At 36.7% G+C, this 17,696-nt stretch overlaps 1 protein-coding gene across 1 annotated transcript in view; it reads right to left on the reverse strand.

Annotated features, from left to right (window-relative positions):
- slc25a21 (solute carrier family 25 member 21) overlaps positions 1–17,696 on the reverse strand; it is a 101,127-nt gene that overhangs the window by 26,784 nt on the left and 56,647 nt on the right. The window contains exon 3 of the mRNA XM_056245572.1: positions 3,099–3,147. Coding sequence (XP_056101547.1) covers positions 3,099–3,147 — 49 coding nt within the window. The remainder of the gene's footprint in view (positions 1–3,098; positions 3,148–17,696) is intronic.

The following is a 17,696-nucleotide window of genomic DNA, read 5'->3' on the forward strand; positions in this document are numbered from 1 at the left end:
CTTTAGTGTGACTGAAAGTCCAAGAGAGAGAGAGAGAAAGAAAGAGGGAGGGAGAAAGTGGTACACAAGTAATACAACAACTAGTTAGTAGTGCTGGCCTGTACGAAACACACAACCTCTACAAAGCTTTATTTCAAAGTTCAAAAACAATTAAAAAAAAAAGCTTTGAAGTTTCGTAGTTTGTAGATTGGTATGGATAGACATGCAGATCAACAAAATGATAGAATGATAGAATGACAGAAAGAGAATGACAGATAGAATAAGAGAATCACAGATTGACAATTGGTAGAATGAAAGACACAGAACGGATAGATATGGTCAAATGACATACAGACAGATAGATATATGGTCAAAAGACAGACGGATGGATGGATGGATGGATGGACGGACGGACAGACAAACAGGTAGATAGATAGATAGATAGATAGATAGATAGATAGATAGATAGATAGATAGATACGGACAGACAGACAGACAGACAGACAGACAGACAGACAGACAGACAGACAGACAGACAGAAACAGACAGACAGACAGACAGACAGACAGACAGATAGATAGATAGATAGATAGATAGATAGATAGATAGATAGATAGATAGATAGATAGATAGATAGATAGATAGATAGATAGATAGATAGATAGATAGATAGATAGATAGATAGATAGATGGGATTATGCTATTGCATTATGGGTTATAGAATTTAGATGAACAGAAATTGAGCAGATATCTGATTGGCCGATTCTCTCAATCTGAGCCTATGAAAAACCAGGGCACATATGCGAGCCACACACACATACGTTAAGCAGTTGACTGTTTGCACTCACACTAACAGAAAAACCCACAGAAAACAAATAAATAAAACTGGCACTCTTTACACGGGCCTTTTATCACTTCTTGAGGAAGAGCATTACAAAGGAAATAGAGAGTGCACTTTTAACCCTGACCCTGTGTGAGGAGAGAGCGGCCTAACTGTGGCCTTACCTGTAATAAACCCTCTACTAGCAGCGCTAGATCTTAAATCACTCTACAGGACTCTAGAGTATCGAATGTCGCTTCATACAAGTGTACATACAGACACACAGCCGCAAATAGACACAAAGAAACACAAACAAGCCACTTTGAAACACTTCCTCTTTAAAGTACAAATATCTAATTATCATCTCAAAAGGTTTATTTACCAGAAAACGGTAGCAGAAAATGTGAAACTTCATAGTGTATGTGTGAGGGGTGTTAGTCACAGAGCCAGAGGTCTTGGCAGGGCACCCAGAAGCTGTAAAGGTTTAGTACCGGGCCACAACCTGTTTACTCCATACTGAGCGACTCCAGTGTGAGGGAGGGCGCTGATTCATTTGCTCTTTTCCTCTCTTCAACATTCCTTTTTTTTCTTGCATGACAGAGTGAAAGAGGTACTGCCGCCCAAAATATTCAGAATTGATTGGTATTAGGAATGAGAAATTGAAATAATTTAATGATTCTAGTTCCTGGTAATGATTCCATTAACGTTTATTTTAATAATTAAGAAATATTTTTGGGAGGGGAAATGCAATTAAATTGCCAAAAAATATCATTTAAATAATAAATAAATTCAAACCAATTCTAAAATATAGTGATTTTTTAAAATATATTCATAGTTCATTTTTTTAAACATTCTTATTATTATTATTAGTGCATAAATAAAATACAATAACTGGCCATAACTAAATATTAAACAACAATACTAAAACAAAACAAAACATTCATTAATTTATTTTCATAACATACTCCAAACAAACGCATAATGTTGTTGTGACATGAACAACCAGTAAGGAACCCCAAATTTAACTTTCAGTTATTTGATTCAATTAAAAGAACCAGCTCATTAGAGTCATTAGTTTGTGATTCAGACTAGACTGAACTGAACTGGCAGCACTATACTGTAGGTTTATGATTCACTTTACAGGACCGACTCTTTACAGTCATTCGCTCGGGAATCAGACTACACTGGTCACACTTCATGTAAATTCAAAAGAGGTGTTGCAGTGTCACTGAAAAAGTGTTTAACCCTGTAAAGCCTGACATATGAAATCTATATATTTTTTTTATTGATTTGAAGTGTTTATGTTAATTATGTTTTGTATTATATGAAATAGTGAGAATATTGTGCTCACACTGGAGGAGGGGGCACACATTTTTGTCAGAGCCAAACAGAGCAAATATATTCAGTGCAGTTGCTGTTATTTATATCGCCAAAAAGTATTTTTGTTTGTAAGATACTTGCAACACATATCTTAGTCAGATGATAATAAATGCTTATTTATATGATCAAAGCTCTGTGGTTTTAATTGTGGAGGGCAAAACATATTATAGTAAGTGCACTGCAATGATGATTGAGAGAAAAATGTTCTTGTAATTGTATCATATTTGAAACTTAGATTTTAACATATTTCTATAAAATGATGTGTGGATAATCAAGTAAACCCAAGTTGTCACAGGCCAGTAAATGTTAATTTTGAAACAATATAAAAGTTATACTTATGTTTACTTTATGAAAATCATTAAAGATTTGTACAGCAAAAATATATACCTGATTTTTAGAACTATGCCAAAAGTATAATTACTTTACTAACAAATTATGAATTATCAATCAGAGGGCAAGAGGCATGAAGTAGATTGTGTGCAACAAGTTTTGATCATGTTGATAATTTAGAGGCCGTAGTAGACATTACTGTATAAAATATTAGGCTTCTTAAGGTTAAGAAAACTGTCATAGTATGTAGTAGAATGAACGTGCAAGAGCCGTTAATGGAAACGATCACCACTTAGTGCCGTTTTGTTAGAGCAACCTTGGTTCACAACTCACAATTGGTATTCACATATACTACTTCAGTTTCAGAACCACATCAAAACAATGGATGTAATTAAGTGAAATAATGAGGTGAGTATGTGAGCAATTTGAGAACATTAAAAAGTATTACTTAAACATTATGGGAGAATGAGTAAATGATGCATTTCATTTTCCACGGAAATATTACGCTACTGCCAGAGAATTCCTAGAATCCCGGCATTAAGAACAGCAAGGAATGAAAGACAATTACATGATGAATTATTTTTTTTACCTGGTCTTCATAACATCCAACGGGTGCATCAAGCAAATCTCCACAAGACCTACAGAGGACAAAAATCACAAGTAATTATAACACTGCCCTGCTAAACCGACATAAATCAGTCATTAAAACAGGACACGAGCACAACCGAACATGTTATTATTCGCTCACAGGCCATTAAGCTGTCATTACCAAATGCCAAGCTTTCTTTCCTTCTCTTCCACTCTCTCTTGTCATATTTCACTGAGCTTTTTAAGAAATATTTCAGTATAATCCGATTTCATTCAAGACCGTTCAAGCCTTATTGCATTGTACAGTGATTTTTTAACAGCATAATCATCCCAAACACAGCTTCATTTCAAACACTTCAGGATCCTGCCAAGTGCAAAGTCTCTCGAGACCTAATCCACAAATATTTCACCACGTTGAAATGGTGATGTATTATACACCACGATCCATATATTTGTAAATACAAATAAAAAGACAGATGTTTGTGTGATTCCATTCACCGTCTGTCTGGGTGCATGTGTGTGGTTTGCGTGTCTGTATTTGGTAGACAGAGGGTTTTCCCCTCAAAAATCCCTATGTAACAGTCCCCTGAACTCACATCCGACAGGAGCTGCTTGGCCAGCAGCCACATTCGTCACTCTGATCTTGTTTTTGCCTCCTTGCCACTCCACTGCAACTGACAAGCGTGCGGTAAGGGATCTGGCAACAAAATGGCCTCCATGCAGAGATGTGGGACGTTGCGCTCGCCTGGCCTGCAAGTCATTACCATCATCCATTTTATTTCGGTTCCAATGTGCTGATGGACGTAAAATCCCAAAGTATTTTCGAATCTTATTTTATCTGGACCGGCCCACTGTAAGGCTGCCGTAATGGCCTTCCTAATGCCAGGATTCCAGTTCATATGCGCTCAAGCCATGACAGAAAGGGTGAGGGATGTTTAACATGCTGAATATAGGTGATTTCACACCACAAAACATGGCGAATAGTTTGTATGTTGTTACCACACAGATTGGGTTCCATTTAAAAGAGACAGTGAACAACAGCTGAAACCTTATCTGTGTTGGGCTACAAGTTATGTAAATAGTTAACAGCACAAGTCAGTATCTGTTTTGCGCTAGACAGTTCATAGAACATTTTTTTTATTCAAGGTAACTGTAAATAAACATATCGGGGTGTCTGACGAGTGCAATTTGTCGCAAAACGAAAAATTATTGTTGATTTAACTTTAAAAAAAGTTTACCTGGTTGCCTTAAAATTAGAGTTCATTGAAATAAAAAATTTGAGTTAATACAACGAGGGAGATTGGTTTAATAAATAGAAACTAAAAACATTATGTTATCTGAACCACATTTATTATCTACGTAAAATTTGTGATAACAAATCATGAAAATCATTTTTTACAGTGAACGTGATCTTAGAGGCGCAATTATGCATCTCTATCGCAATTCCCAGCTCCGTTTGGGCGTTTACTTTAATGGTTTCCCTCACAGATTCCTCTTTGTGTACACAGCTGTTGAGAAATATGGTCCTATTCTAATTTCTTCCATTAAAAGTATTGTCCATAATAAACAAGACATTGCCTCCTTGGGGATTTTCCAGGAAAGTAATAATCAAGAGAAATTCCAAAGAGGAATTGCAGTCCACCATTATGACAAAAGGTGATAGAAACAGGCTTGTGTTGTCTTTTTGCATGTTACCTGTCAGGAAACGAGAGAGTCTTTTGAACAGAGAATGTGGCATATTCATAAACAAATCCTAGCAGTAGGACATGCTGAGGTGGTGTGATTCATTTCAGGTCAGATATGAGTTTGTGGAAGATGCATCAGTCAGACGAAATTGGCGAAATTAGGTATGTCATAGTCTCCCTGTCGCCCAAGGCGTTATAACACAATAACGTTTATCATTAATTAATCACGGCTGCCAGGGCATCACAGGGGAAAATAATGTTACGCACTCAGGAGACATATGTTTTCCATTTCAGCACTCTATCCATCCTGAGGAAATAAAAGAGAAGGAGGCCTGGGAGAGTCATCTCAGCCGCGAGACAGCTGGAGGAATAGACCCATCTATACTTGGAGCTGAGGTGGAGCGGTAAAGTCATGTAAAGGGATGTGTCTTTTTAAAATTCCATACCACTTGATAAACATTTTCATTTCAGTGAATTAATTACAGTCATTTTATCAAGTAGAACGTGGTCCTGTAACAGCTGTCACAATAACATTCAGTTCAGTTTGTCTTAGTTTCATTTTCATAGACTTTTAATTTGCTCATCATCGTTTCCTTTGTTCTAGTTTCCCGCCAGTCATTAGTTGCCAGAGAGATTCATTTAACGAACACACCTGTCTGTACGAACCATGTGTATTTAAGCCCTGCAGGTTTTCAGTTTTGTTGCCTTTCTTCTGTGGATTACCTTTTTTTTTTTTTTTTTTTTTTTTTAATACACACCTTTTGTTATTAGAATCATTTTGGACTCTTTTCATCTTAATTGGACTTTAAAGCGTGACAACAACATTGTTATCAAGCTATTATTTGCCTCAGATTTTAGAGGTATTTATTGTTCATAATTGAATTGAGCATGTGTTTCAAATTTCAATTTAATTCCTGAATTTGAAATTAATTTGTGGAAGGACATAGAATAAAAAACTGCACTTCAAATTGGAATTTAAGCAAAAAACTTCGAATGTTTGACAAAGCTATGTTTGAAAGTAAAAGGTTTTAGGCCTACAAACAGATTGATCTACTGTATATATTTGTTAAATACAAATAAGTATAAATGTATATCAAGTATACATTTCAAACCAAGGTAAAATAACATTCCATTTTCCAGAATGCCAGTAACTGTTGAATTTCTACTACTTCCTGTAATTCTAATTCAAATTCCGGTGGGTGTGGCCAATTCTATTCAAACTCCAACTGATGAATAGGAAGACATTTTTTTACAGGAATATTTGCAGGGTTCAGTACAAGTTAAGCTCAATTGACAGCACTTGTGGCATACGCTAGCCTGGGAAAACCCAGACAACTTCCGGCAAATTTAGATTTGCTCTGAAAGTTAGTCTGGCAAAGAGCTCATTCAAGCCCATTTCCAATCCGTCAAAATCGCGGCACCAATCAGAAACGTTGGGGCGGGCTTTACACGATGACGACAGCGCTGGGATTTTGAAGCAGATTTTGTAGCCTACATTACAAAGATGGATGCCGCCGTCGAACATCACTCGTTCGAATCAGCTATCGCGTCTGTTTTAAGCGATTTGAATGTTTCCTTTTTGTTAAAAACAGAGCAAAGAACAACACTCGGAGATGTTTCTCCGCCGCTCTGCATACATCATCTCCTTCATCGCTCTGATTGGTTTTAGGTCTATCCGCGACGTCCGTTGGTGACGCCCCTCTGGAAATGATTTGTCTATGATGCTTTCCCAGACCATAACTCAGTTACAACTGAGAATGGTCTGGTTTTAACCAGGCTAGGCATACGCATAATATTACCACAAATTAGTTTCCATTTGTCCTTCCTTTTCTCTTAAAAAAAGAAGGAAAACAAATACAGTGAGGCACTTACAAAGGGCACAATCCACAAATGTTAAAATAGTCAATTGATTTTAGCTGGGATTTAAAAAAAAATCTGTTGTTGACAAATGTTTGTTTTTTTACATTTTAAAACGACCATAAAAAAATGACAAAAATGACTTTACATCAAGTTTTAGCAGAATAATTAAAGTAGGCCTATGTGCATTTATGAAACAAGCATTACATTTCTTCTTTTAAATTCTCCAGAAATGTGGGCCATTTATAGCTATTGTAAGTGTAAGCATTTATTTTTTAAGAAAATGAGGGACCAGTCGAAAACTATTTTCTGTGATAATCAATATTATGCCACAAGTGCAGTTGACTGAGATTAATACTGAACCCAGAATATTCCATTAATTTCAGAATTTTGCTGAACCCTGTAGGGCTGTTTTTTTTTTATAGGAATGTTCTTTCAGGACCAACAAACGTTGAGGTAAACGTGGAGGAAGCCTGGACCCGTGTGAACCCTGTTGCTGCTCTGGACTGTACAAGAGGGGCTCGTAGAGGATCAAAGGTAGGAAGCAGTGAGTAGTTGAGAAAGCCTGTCACTCATTTGACTCTAATGAACTCCATGTTTGGCGGAAAAGAAAAGAACACCCTAGTTAAGCAGCAACACTTAAGAGTTATCGTCTAAGAGCTTCCAAAGAGGGGAAAATGCACAAACAAGGTGAGAGGGCCAAAGAATAAACCACATCCATCGTTGCCATATTCCATATGGGGGATTTAAAGGAGCAGGAAAAAGACGCCAAGAGGGAGGCAAGAGATGGAGGGACTGAAAGGGTAAGCGAGACTTTCTCTACACAACACTAGCAAGTACATAAAAAGGTTAAGGTGGATGCAATCTGTGCTCTTGAAATAAGAAAGCCACTAAATGAAGAAGTTGCATAATGGTGATGTTGTTGGCCAAGAACGTATTGGTAGAAATGGGGACCATGAAGGGAACAGGGCTGTCGTCAGTGGGCCCAGTATGGTAGCTTACTCATTGGACCCAGAGGACAGATGATCCACCCATAAAACATTTGTCCCTGGCTCTGTGAATTTTAACGACGACCCTGGATGGGAACAAGATCATTTTTTTTGTAAAAATCTAGGGCCGTGTAGTAATAACTTGCCAAATAACTTGCACTTGATATCGAACTTTTAAAGATCATTGTTTTATTCTTTGCCAGTGTTTCCTGCACAGCTGAATCTATAGTCTGAACTCTGAAGTCAAAGGATCCATATTTTACCACAGTTTGCTGTCTGAATCTAATGAGATAAAAAGGAACATAATGCAAAATAATAGAAAACATATTTTTTATGTTAAATTGTTTGACTGAATATAAATGGTATATTTATATATATATACTGTATGTTACACATACTCGTGTGTATATACACATAAACTGTGAATTATATACACACAATGTTACAGTACAATTTAGAGAGAATCAAATGTAAGCAAAATGGACATCATAAATTAATACTTTAATAAACTGAAATTGAATCCATTAAAAAATGTATCAGGAAATGTGTAAACAATTAAATAAAAATAAATTATTATAATAAAAAAGGAAATGTGTATTGTAGTTTTATGAACAAACTATTAAAAATCGTTTTTGTTAATTAAAATAAAGCCAATATTAAAAATAAATATTATATGAAAAACAATATTATATATTGTCTAAGCAACTAACTGAAATAAAATAAGCTGAAGAACTAAAATTACTAAAACTTTAACAGAAATAAAAATGACAAATAAATAAAATTACTAAAACTTAAACTAAAATTAAAAAACTGAAAATATAAAAAATAAATAAAATGAATGCTAAAAATAGTATATAAATATTACAATAAAGTCCTATTGGATAACAAAGTTAAACTCAGCAGTTTCTACTTTCTTCTACTTTCCTACTTCATTGCAAGGTTCAATAATGTTGTTTACCCAACAAAATAATTTTCACTGGGGTATAAGAACAGAATAAGACAGCTCTGCCATGTGTGGTGGTTGTGGAGAAGGGCATGCGTTCACTATTTGGATGTTTTCCTTGACAGCTGAATACAAACGAACAAACTCTTATGATGAGCGCATCACTATGAAGATGCAAGGGATATGATCAGACACCTTATCAGATCTTAAGCCAGGCTAGCTTCATGATTGAGGAAATATTTACTGAATTCAATTGCATAGAAAACATGATTCAGTTTTTTTTTTTTACAGTACTTCCTGATGAAGGAATTATCTGCTCCAGTATCTACCTAAAATAGTAATGCAAATAACAACCTTTAAATGCAACCACAGAATCGATATGATCAGCTGGAGACAACAGTTTCTGGTAATCCATCAAGAGGAGCATAATCAAACATGATCAAGAGCCTCCTCCATTCTGATCCAAAATTCTCTGTAGGCTTTCCCATCCAAATGTTGAGTTGCACTATGGGATTTCTGTAGCTGTCACCACATGCTACTGTTTGATCATGTGCTTTAAGTGCAGTGGAGAGTGGAGAAAGTGGAGAAATAGAAAGTCTCTCTCTGAACCCCAATGTAATATTGTCATTTAGTCAAAGTTCAGGCAGAAATTGACCTGCCATCTGGTTGGTGTTTTAGGATTAGTTCCGCCTTAGTGAGTGACATATCATTGAGTTCCATTTTTTTCCGTGTCTTTTGTATCTGAATCACAATAGCACTGACAGTTTCTGTCAACCGAGGCGTCTACACCCGCAGTTACATGCGAGGGAACAGCCACACGTGCACTGAAACAGACTGACAAGGAGAGGCCATTGCCCTCAAGACGCTTTCTCAAATTACACTCTGCAACAATGAAACCAATGCATGTTTGTGAGTTTATCATTTGTGACATTATCTATTTTAACAATATGCCTGTTTCATGATGAACTTTTTTCATGCATGGAAAGTCTGACGTAAGGCTTTCCCAAATGAAGAATGGTAAAACCAAACTGTATAGGAAGTCACCCGAGCCAGGTGTGTAACATTCTCAGTCAGAGAGAAATGTGAGATACATGGCACACACAGAGAATATATAGCCTAGCCTATATACAGTATAGATATATATATATACACACAATCTCACAGCTGGATGACTAGACGGTCAGCGTCACCCCAGCACACACCTTAAAATAGGCACTGTTGAATTACGAGTTGCCTCAAGCATTGATCTTTTGTCACCTAACTAGGAAATGTTAATAGAACAGTTCAGAGTTAGATAAGAACAGTCCATAGAGGTGATAACACAGGCAACTGTTCCTCAGCATGCATTTATAATAGTCTGATATCTTCCCTGATAGAAGACCATTCATCACCACAGTTGAGATCGCTATCTTGCAGTTGGTCTTGGCTCAGGCAAGTACCCGAGTTTTGCTCCCACGCAAAAGTAAGAAAGGAAAATAGCGCGGTGACAGTAAATGATTGCTCAACATGCACAGGTGTCATCAATCATCCAGAGACAGTGACTGAGTGAGCAGATTTGCCCTAAAAGCCTATAAGAAAAGGTTAGCGGGTGAGGGAAGGGGGCGTTCACTTGAAGTACAGTGTTGAGAAGCTGGACTGTCTGAAGTTGCGGTTGTAACTGAAGCTAACTAGCAGCACCATTACTATTATCAGTGTTAGCTGACTAAGACAGCTGTTGGCATTGGCTCTTCAGCTACATGGGTTACAGTCACACTTGAGTTACTTCAAACAAGGCAGAAAATGCGCTTGGCTCTGTCTAAGTGTTACTGAGATAAAACACCCAGTTACTATAGTTCTTTTACATATCTAAATAATTTCACAAGTGCTAATCCTTCTTGTTGATACATCAATCAATTTGAATGGTCTGGCTTGACATGGTGGAAAAGTCAAGTTGTGCAACCATGCGTGAAATAGTAGTGATGGTTTCGACATATTGCCGTTCATGACACTTCTCAAAAATTCTTTCAGCAGATAATTCACTAAATGTTTCCTTGCCGGGTATAAATCTTGTTGACAACAATATTAGGACACCTCTGAACCTTTTTTTCCTTAGATGGCTTTCGGGAGTTCTTTATAGGTTGGCAATCTGGGAGATGCGTATCAGGCATTCCTTTTCACATTAGTCCAGAGCGATGAGGTTTGGCCTCGTTCCCGCTTCCACCAGTAGCTAATCGAGCACACCCTCATCATCGGTGACACCTCCTCACTAAACCTCGTGAATACGGCTTCTCAAAACACACAGACACAGGAATGCTAAACATACAGGCGGCACGACCGCATTGCACTATTTGTCATCCTGACTAACAATGAACATCTGATTAGCCATCAGAGGCTCGAAACCTCACACCAGCATCAGATTCCACCACTGGGGAACAAAAACTAGGTGAAGTGTGAGCTATGCAGATAAGAAGTTCACTATTATCTGTCTGTGCTTATATGCATACTAAGTATGTACACATTTAGCCAAACCTGACTTATGATTCAAATGATTGTTAATTATAATTCTCATGTGCGCATAGGGATCACCAAAAAGAAAGTAGTAAAATTGATAGTTTTGCTCCTGGATTCTAATTGGTCAATAGCTCTTACACAAAACACGTTGCCAGTGTACGTTTCACTGTTAACGCATGCCATGGACTATATGTTGTTATAGAACTTAATACTTTTGCCTAACAAAATGTTTTAATTTAAATTTCTGGGCTTTTATGATAAAATGTGTATTTTTATTATGTGTATGGCCCTTAGTTGTGACTATATATTAATATTGTAGAAATTTCGTTTTATAGCTTAAAAAAGCATTTTAGGAGGAAAGCGTACTGTACAAATATACATGCCTGAACATGGAAAGCAATTAAAAACATAAATGAGAACATCAAACAGTAAACAAACATCTACATGTTTCATCTACACTGTTCAAATATGCTAACCTGGGGTGAAAGTGTTTAATAGGAGGAAGAATGAAAGTGTATGAAGAAAAGACTAGAGGGGATGAAAAAATTAATATGCTACAAGTAATTTGTCAAACATATTCCCTCCCAAGGTTTGTTTCCTTTCAATTGACAGCTTTTATCTGGCTACTGCACAGGTCTAAATATTTCTTTTTGCACGTCTGAAACATTTCTTCATAGAAAAATTACATTATTGTCCTGCATCTATTCAAATCATGGTTAGTGAGAGGTTTTATGGAAGTTAGTCTCAAAATATGCTGTTACACCAAAGGCTTTCTGGTAATACCATGAAACATGAATATGGAAATCATTTAGTAACACAGTAAACGTCAAAGTAATAGCCTATTGTTTTACCATCTGATACTATCACTGTAACATGGTACTGCCACAGTACCTTTGGGTCAATAATTTTAAACAATATATGTTTTTTTTTTAAAAACACATAAACTTGCATTTGCTTTCAGAACTAGATTTTTTAAAAAGATTTATCATCACATTCCTATTTGTCATTGACAAGTTTTTTGACCTAACACGACCTTACACAATCATGCATTCACATTCCTGCAGATGGAAAATACCTGAGATCGAATTTCACAGATGATAACATTTGTAACACATGATGCAAATACCCTGAGGACTACATATAAACATACAAGAGATACAGCCGAAAGGCTGGAAATTAAATGCAAATCTTGCATTAACTGATGATAACCACCAGGATACTGGAAATATATGTGGAGTTGTAGTCCATTCTCTGGAAAAGTTATAAGCAAATAAGGGAACCACAAAGATCTTGGTGGTAGAATAGAACTCAGAAGAACGAGTTCAGAAGACAGAGTTAGGATGACATATTTTTGTAGGGCAAAACCATCGTCCTGAAGTCAATGGGTTTTTGGTTAAATGCCTAAAATTAGGATTTGTCCCGGGATCGTTGATGGATGACTTTGGTTCATTCACACTGCTGGTGATTTGGAATCTGTGCATGCATTCACACACATCCGGTAAAGATCCCGTAAAGACACCTGACATTGATGTGATGTGTAATGTGTCTGCAGCGTCTTAAGTTTGCTTATGATCTTGCAATTTCTCTCTCTCGAGAAACCATGTTCAATTCGATCATAAACTAGTGCATTGCATACCATTGCACTGCTGGCGAACGATCTCACCTTCAGCGTCATCACTAAGACATACCTTACGGCACTGGTCCTTTTGTTATCATGATAAAACAAAATGTGTAAGAATAATAAACTTTTGTTGGTCACAAAGCTCATTTTCTGCATTCATCCAAAAGCCAATGGAAAAATCCTATTGGGTTTTTGTTGAGGGAAACAGGGTGATGCATACTTCCGTGTTGGCCTTAAAAATACGTCATCACTGCAGCGCTCCATTGAACAATGGCAGCATAGTCTGCAAACAAATGTGGAACATAAACAATACAGCAAAGTGAAAACAAAATTTTCAGGTTAAACCATTTTTCAAAGTGTATAGTCTGGGTACAGTTTCCATGCCAGCTATTTCTAAACTCAAACTAGCTAGTAAAAAACAATTAACCCTAATTTCAAACGAAACATTGTAGCTGAGCGATTTCCTTCTTAGATCACTGTAGCTGAACAGACAAACAGCTCTCTTTGTTTCTGCACTCCATTCAGAGAACTCCAACACCTGAATAAGTTAACAAAACAATATGCAAAAAAACGCTGCCCACATTTACATTAACATTTCCACAGAAAATACACGGAAGGAGCTGTTGAAATTAATGCACCGTTTCCTCAAACTAGCCTAGCCACGCACAATCTCGGTGCAATCTGATAAGCCCATCACCGTCAAAGAAGGGTGGTTGGGGCCGCCGGCTACACGGCCCTGTGTGTGTGGGTGTCAGTTTCACAGCTCTTTTATGTGTTTCAACTGTTTGTCTGGGTTTTTGTTTATTTAAGCCAGTTCGGTGTTTTTCATGTTAGTTGGGCGTGCAGTTGGAGACCCACCCCAAAGAACACACTTTAATGTGTTCATCTCTCAATACAAAGTCAAGTACAAACATTCTAGTGATATTTTAAACTAATGTAGCTGATATCATGTAGCTAATTATTGTTTAACATGTGATATGTCTAAGCTAGTTAGTGTTTATCTGTAAATAATGTCCATCAATTTAAGCACACAAACTGGCCATTGGCACACAATATAGTCATGCTGTGCCCCGTATTATGTGTAAAACATGATATTTCCCATGTCAATCACCCCAGAGGATGAGCTGTGTCATTACTGTCACCTAGTGGACAGTCATGAGAGAGTGAGAGGAAGGAGAGAGATGGACACACACACAAGACTTGTGATAGTGTACACACATACACATCCAGGAGTTGCTATATTTTGCTAAACAACCTTGGCCATCTTCACCTACCATGAAAGCTAGAGAGAAGTGAAAGTGTTTTGGGAAGTAACGGTGGCATGGAGACAAACAAATGAGAGTTTGAAGAATGAAAGAGAATACAAATGACACGCTTCACGCTATATTAGTTCTGCACTCCCAATGGGCGTTCACCAAAGTCTCTTAAAAAGAAAGTGAGTGCACTCGGTGGCCATCTTGATAACGTCGCCACACAGCTATTTTCTATGCGGGTAAATATGCATTAAAGTAAAGCGCCTTGAATCTGCTTTAATTGGGAAAAAACTAAACTTAAAAGGACTGTTTGTTAAATTACAGTAGCCTATGTTGCAGTAAAAATTTTAAAATAGTATTAACATAGCAACAACAAAACATTTTTCATGTTCATGTTCCAACTTGCTGCACTGTTTGTGCCGCTAGATTGTCTTCACATTTAGATAATCTGATTATAAATTAGATGTACTGCCATTATAAATTAGATTTTTGACAAGAAATCAGTTTTCTTGCAACTAAAAAGTTCTGGAAAAACAAAACAATTTGGTGGAAAAAGCATTTGTATGTAAATATTTTAATATGATTAATATAAATAATACAATAAATAAAATAAATAATACATTATTATCACAATTCATGAATCAAACTCAAACGTTTCTGAGGTTTTCAACGCATGATTGTTCAAATGACCTTTTTATTATTTAGATAGATGATAAAAATGTTATTACTACAGTAACACTGTGGTAATTTGCTACTAATAATAACTAATGTGGAAACAACTAATCACTAAGTAATCGGAAATTTAGAACTGTATCTCAGTTCCTTATTAGGTAATCAATAATTATTGAATGAGATCTGCCTTATTTGGAACTATTAATTGTAACAAATTATAAAGAATTACCAATTAATTGTTAATCACAACATTAATGTGTCGGAGCATGAGCAATTGTCTGTTTTACTGTGAAAATGGTCATAAAATGCATCACTAATTACCCAAGTGTTAGTCACTCTGTGTGAACTAGTGATCTGGACCACTTTTTTCCACTTTCAAATAATGGACCAGACCTGAAGAGTGGTGACAAGTGAGGGCTTCACATGTTAAAATTATTATTTAATATATTTTAGTTACTTACTAGTTCAAAATTAGGCTAAACTCATTCAGTAATTATTGATTACCTAATGTGAAACAATCTCACTCTTTTATTGCATTATTTTTGGCAAGACTGTCTCTGGTCGTGAAAACACGGGAGCTGGAGACAACGTGTGACCTCTCCAAACTCACGCACCGTGTATGACCAGGACAGCGGCTGCAGAGCGCTTTGTCCACTGCTTCGTGACTATAGTTACGCTCACCTATAGTCCATAAAAGCTGATAATGAACCCAATTATGGGCCGGGAACAGCAATAATAGAGTTTTAGTGGGGCAGTAAATTCTTTAATTACCTGTTAACACCCTGTGTCTCTTTGGACAAGTGCAGGAAAGGGGGCCCTGGATCTGTGTCGGCCAGAGGCGCCGCTGGGGAGAGTTTATGTGAGTGAAGACTCATCTCTGCCGTCCCATCACTCAATAATAAGCTTGATATTCCTCACTAAACGAACAGACAGACCCGACGTCTTTTGTACGGAGGAGCAAGATAGGGTTCGAAAAACAGCCCTCTGCCTGCAAGGTGCACAAGCAGATCCGAAAACTATGGGAAAGAACAACGGACATTCTTAGGGAGTGATATGATCTTTCCTTTCCCCGGGAGGTATTTTTAAGGAAACAATGAAAATATTCGAGGGAAATAAAGATCTATAACAAACACATTTGTGTGCTTGCATATTAAATATGCAATACACACTGTATAATAATACACTGACAGCCAACAATCACAGCAGTGATGAAAGTCAAATGGTCAACCAAAGCTCATCATAAACAGCTATTCCACAAAAAAGTTAATACTAACATATAGAAGCTGCACAGTGTCATTCACACAAACATTAAACACCATCATGGTAACATGTTGAAATTTAAAAAATGCAATAAGCATTAATTTAACAACATTAAATGTAACATAAAACCCTAATGTACATAACTGATTCGAAAAAAACTAAGAAAATTATGAAGAAACAGTTATTTAAAAACAAAATACATCAAATGTGAAGTGTCACGCAGGAAATTGTGGGAATGTCAATTTACATTTTTTCACTGTAAATTATACAATGACTTGTTCTTTTTCACTTCCAAAAACTGTACATTTAACGGTATTTTACAGTAAAATTACATTAAATGTACCATTATATATATCACAGTTATTTACCGTATATAGTAAGGAAACTTTCTGTTAACCAATTAACAGTTTTTCACTGTAGCATTTTTACAGTCTTTTACCGTTAAAATCACGATCATTTTTTACAGTAATATTATTCAATGGACCTGAGCTAACATGAACTAACAATGAACATTTTATATGAACTATAACTTTAACAGATTAATACATACATTAACAAATGTAACATGCAAATTCATTGTTAGTTAATGTTAGTTAAAAGGGCTATGTGCACGAATTTATGTATTAATCGCATTTTTATTGCCAAATGAACAGCCTGTATTGAAAGTTAAAAAACTTCCCAGATTTCCTAGGTTGTATGAAAGCCTTTTTATGCAAAGGACACAGGTCGTTTTTTGCCGGGAAAAACAAAAGGATGTGACGTTTACGAGAGCCACATGTTTTCATGACACATGAAACCAATGCTGTTCAGAATAATGCCAAAAGAGATATTCTGTACTGTCATGTCAATGTGTCATGCAAAGAAAAGGGATTCATTCAAACGTCTCATATAGCCATATCTCAAATATACTTAATAATCAAACTATCATAAAAGTGTAATTCATTACCTAAAATTATATATATTTTTTAAAATACTATGGAAGTCAACAGCTTGTTTACCAACATTCTCCAAAATATCTTCTTTTGTGTTCAGCAGAAGAGAGAAACTCATCCAGGTTTGGAACAACTTGAGGGTGAGTAAATGATGACAGAATTTTCATTTTTGGGTGAATTATCCTCTTAAAGGGATACTCCACCAGTTTTTCTTATTAAACTATGTTATTCCCTTAACTAAGACGAGTTGATACATACCTCTCTCGTCTCAGTGCGTGCACTATATCCCTCTGTATTGCCGCAAAACTATGTTAGCACTTAGCTTAGCCCATGCATTAAATATGGGCCAAGCAGAGAAGCGACCAAACACTTCCACGTTTTCCCTATGTAAACACAGTTACTCGAGTAGTGTAACTTGACCTGGGCTGGTGACACAAAATAAAGCGTTGCGCTTTTCTAAGCGTTTAAAATTGATGACTATATTGTATGGCGGAATACCATAACAAGTGCTTTTGAGCACTTCGACTTGGCGCAATAATATCTTCACTCGTGAAAAGATTACCGGCTCCCGCTTCCTCTCCCCCTCCCTCCAATAGCATCCAGCTGCTGACATTTCCGTCAATACTACCAACGTGACTTTTACTACCTGTGCTATTAGCAAACTGCAGATCATTTGCAATGGCCGACTTTGTAGATGATTATGACTTCTTTTAGAAGACCCAGAGCCATATCTGTTTGAACCCGAGTACACGGAGGAGGAATTAGCTCTTGTGGACCGTGAGAGGCAAGAAAGATATGATCCAGAACAGACCGGAGCTGGCGAAAGACCACAGGCTTTCTGTAAGTGATCTGAATATTGTTGGTGTAGCCTCATCCTTTAGGCGTGTTCCTGTGCAG

This window comes from Rhinichthys klamathensis, unplaced genomic scaffold (genome assembly GCF_029890125.1).
Source record: "Rhinichthys klamathensis goyatoka isolate OS25496 unplaced genomic scaffold, OSU_Roscu_1.1 h1tg000032l_1, whole genome shotgun sequence".
Classification (NCBI taxonomy): domain Eukaryota; kingdom Metazoa; phylum Chordata; class Actinopteri; order Cypriniformes; family Leuciscidae; genus Rhinichthys; species Rhinichthys klamathensis.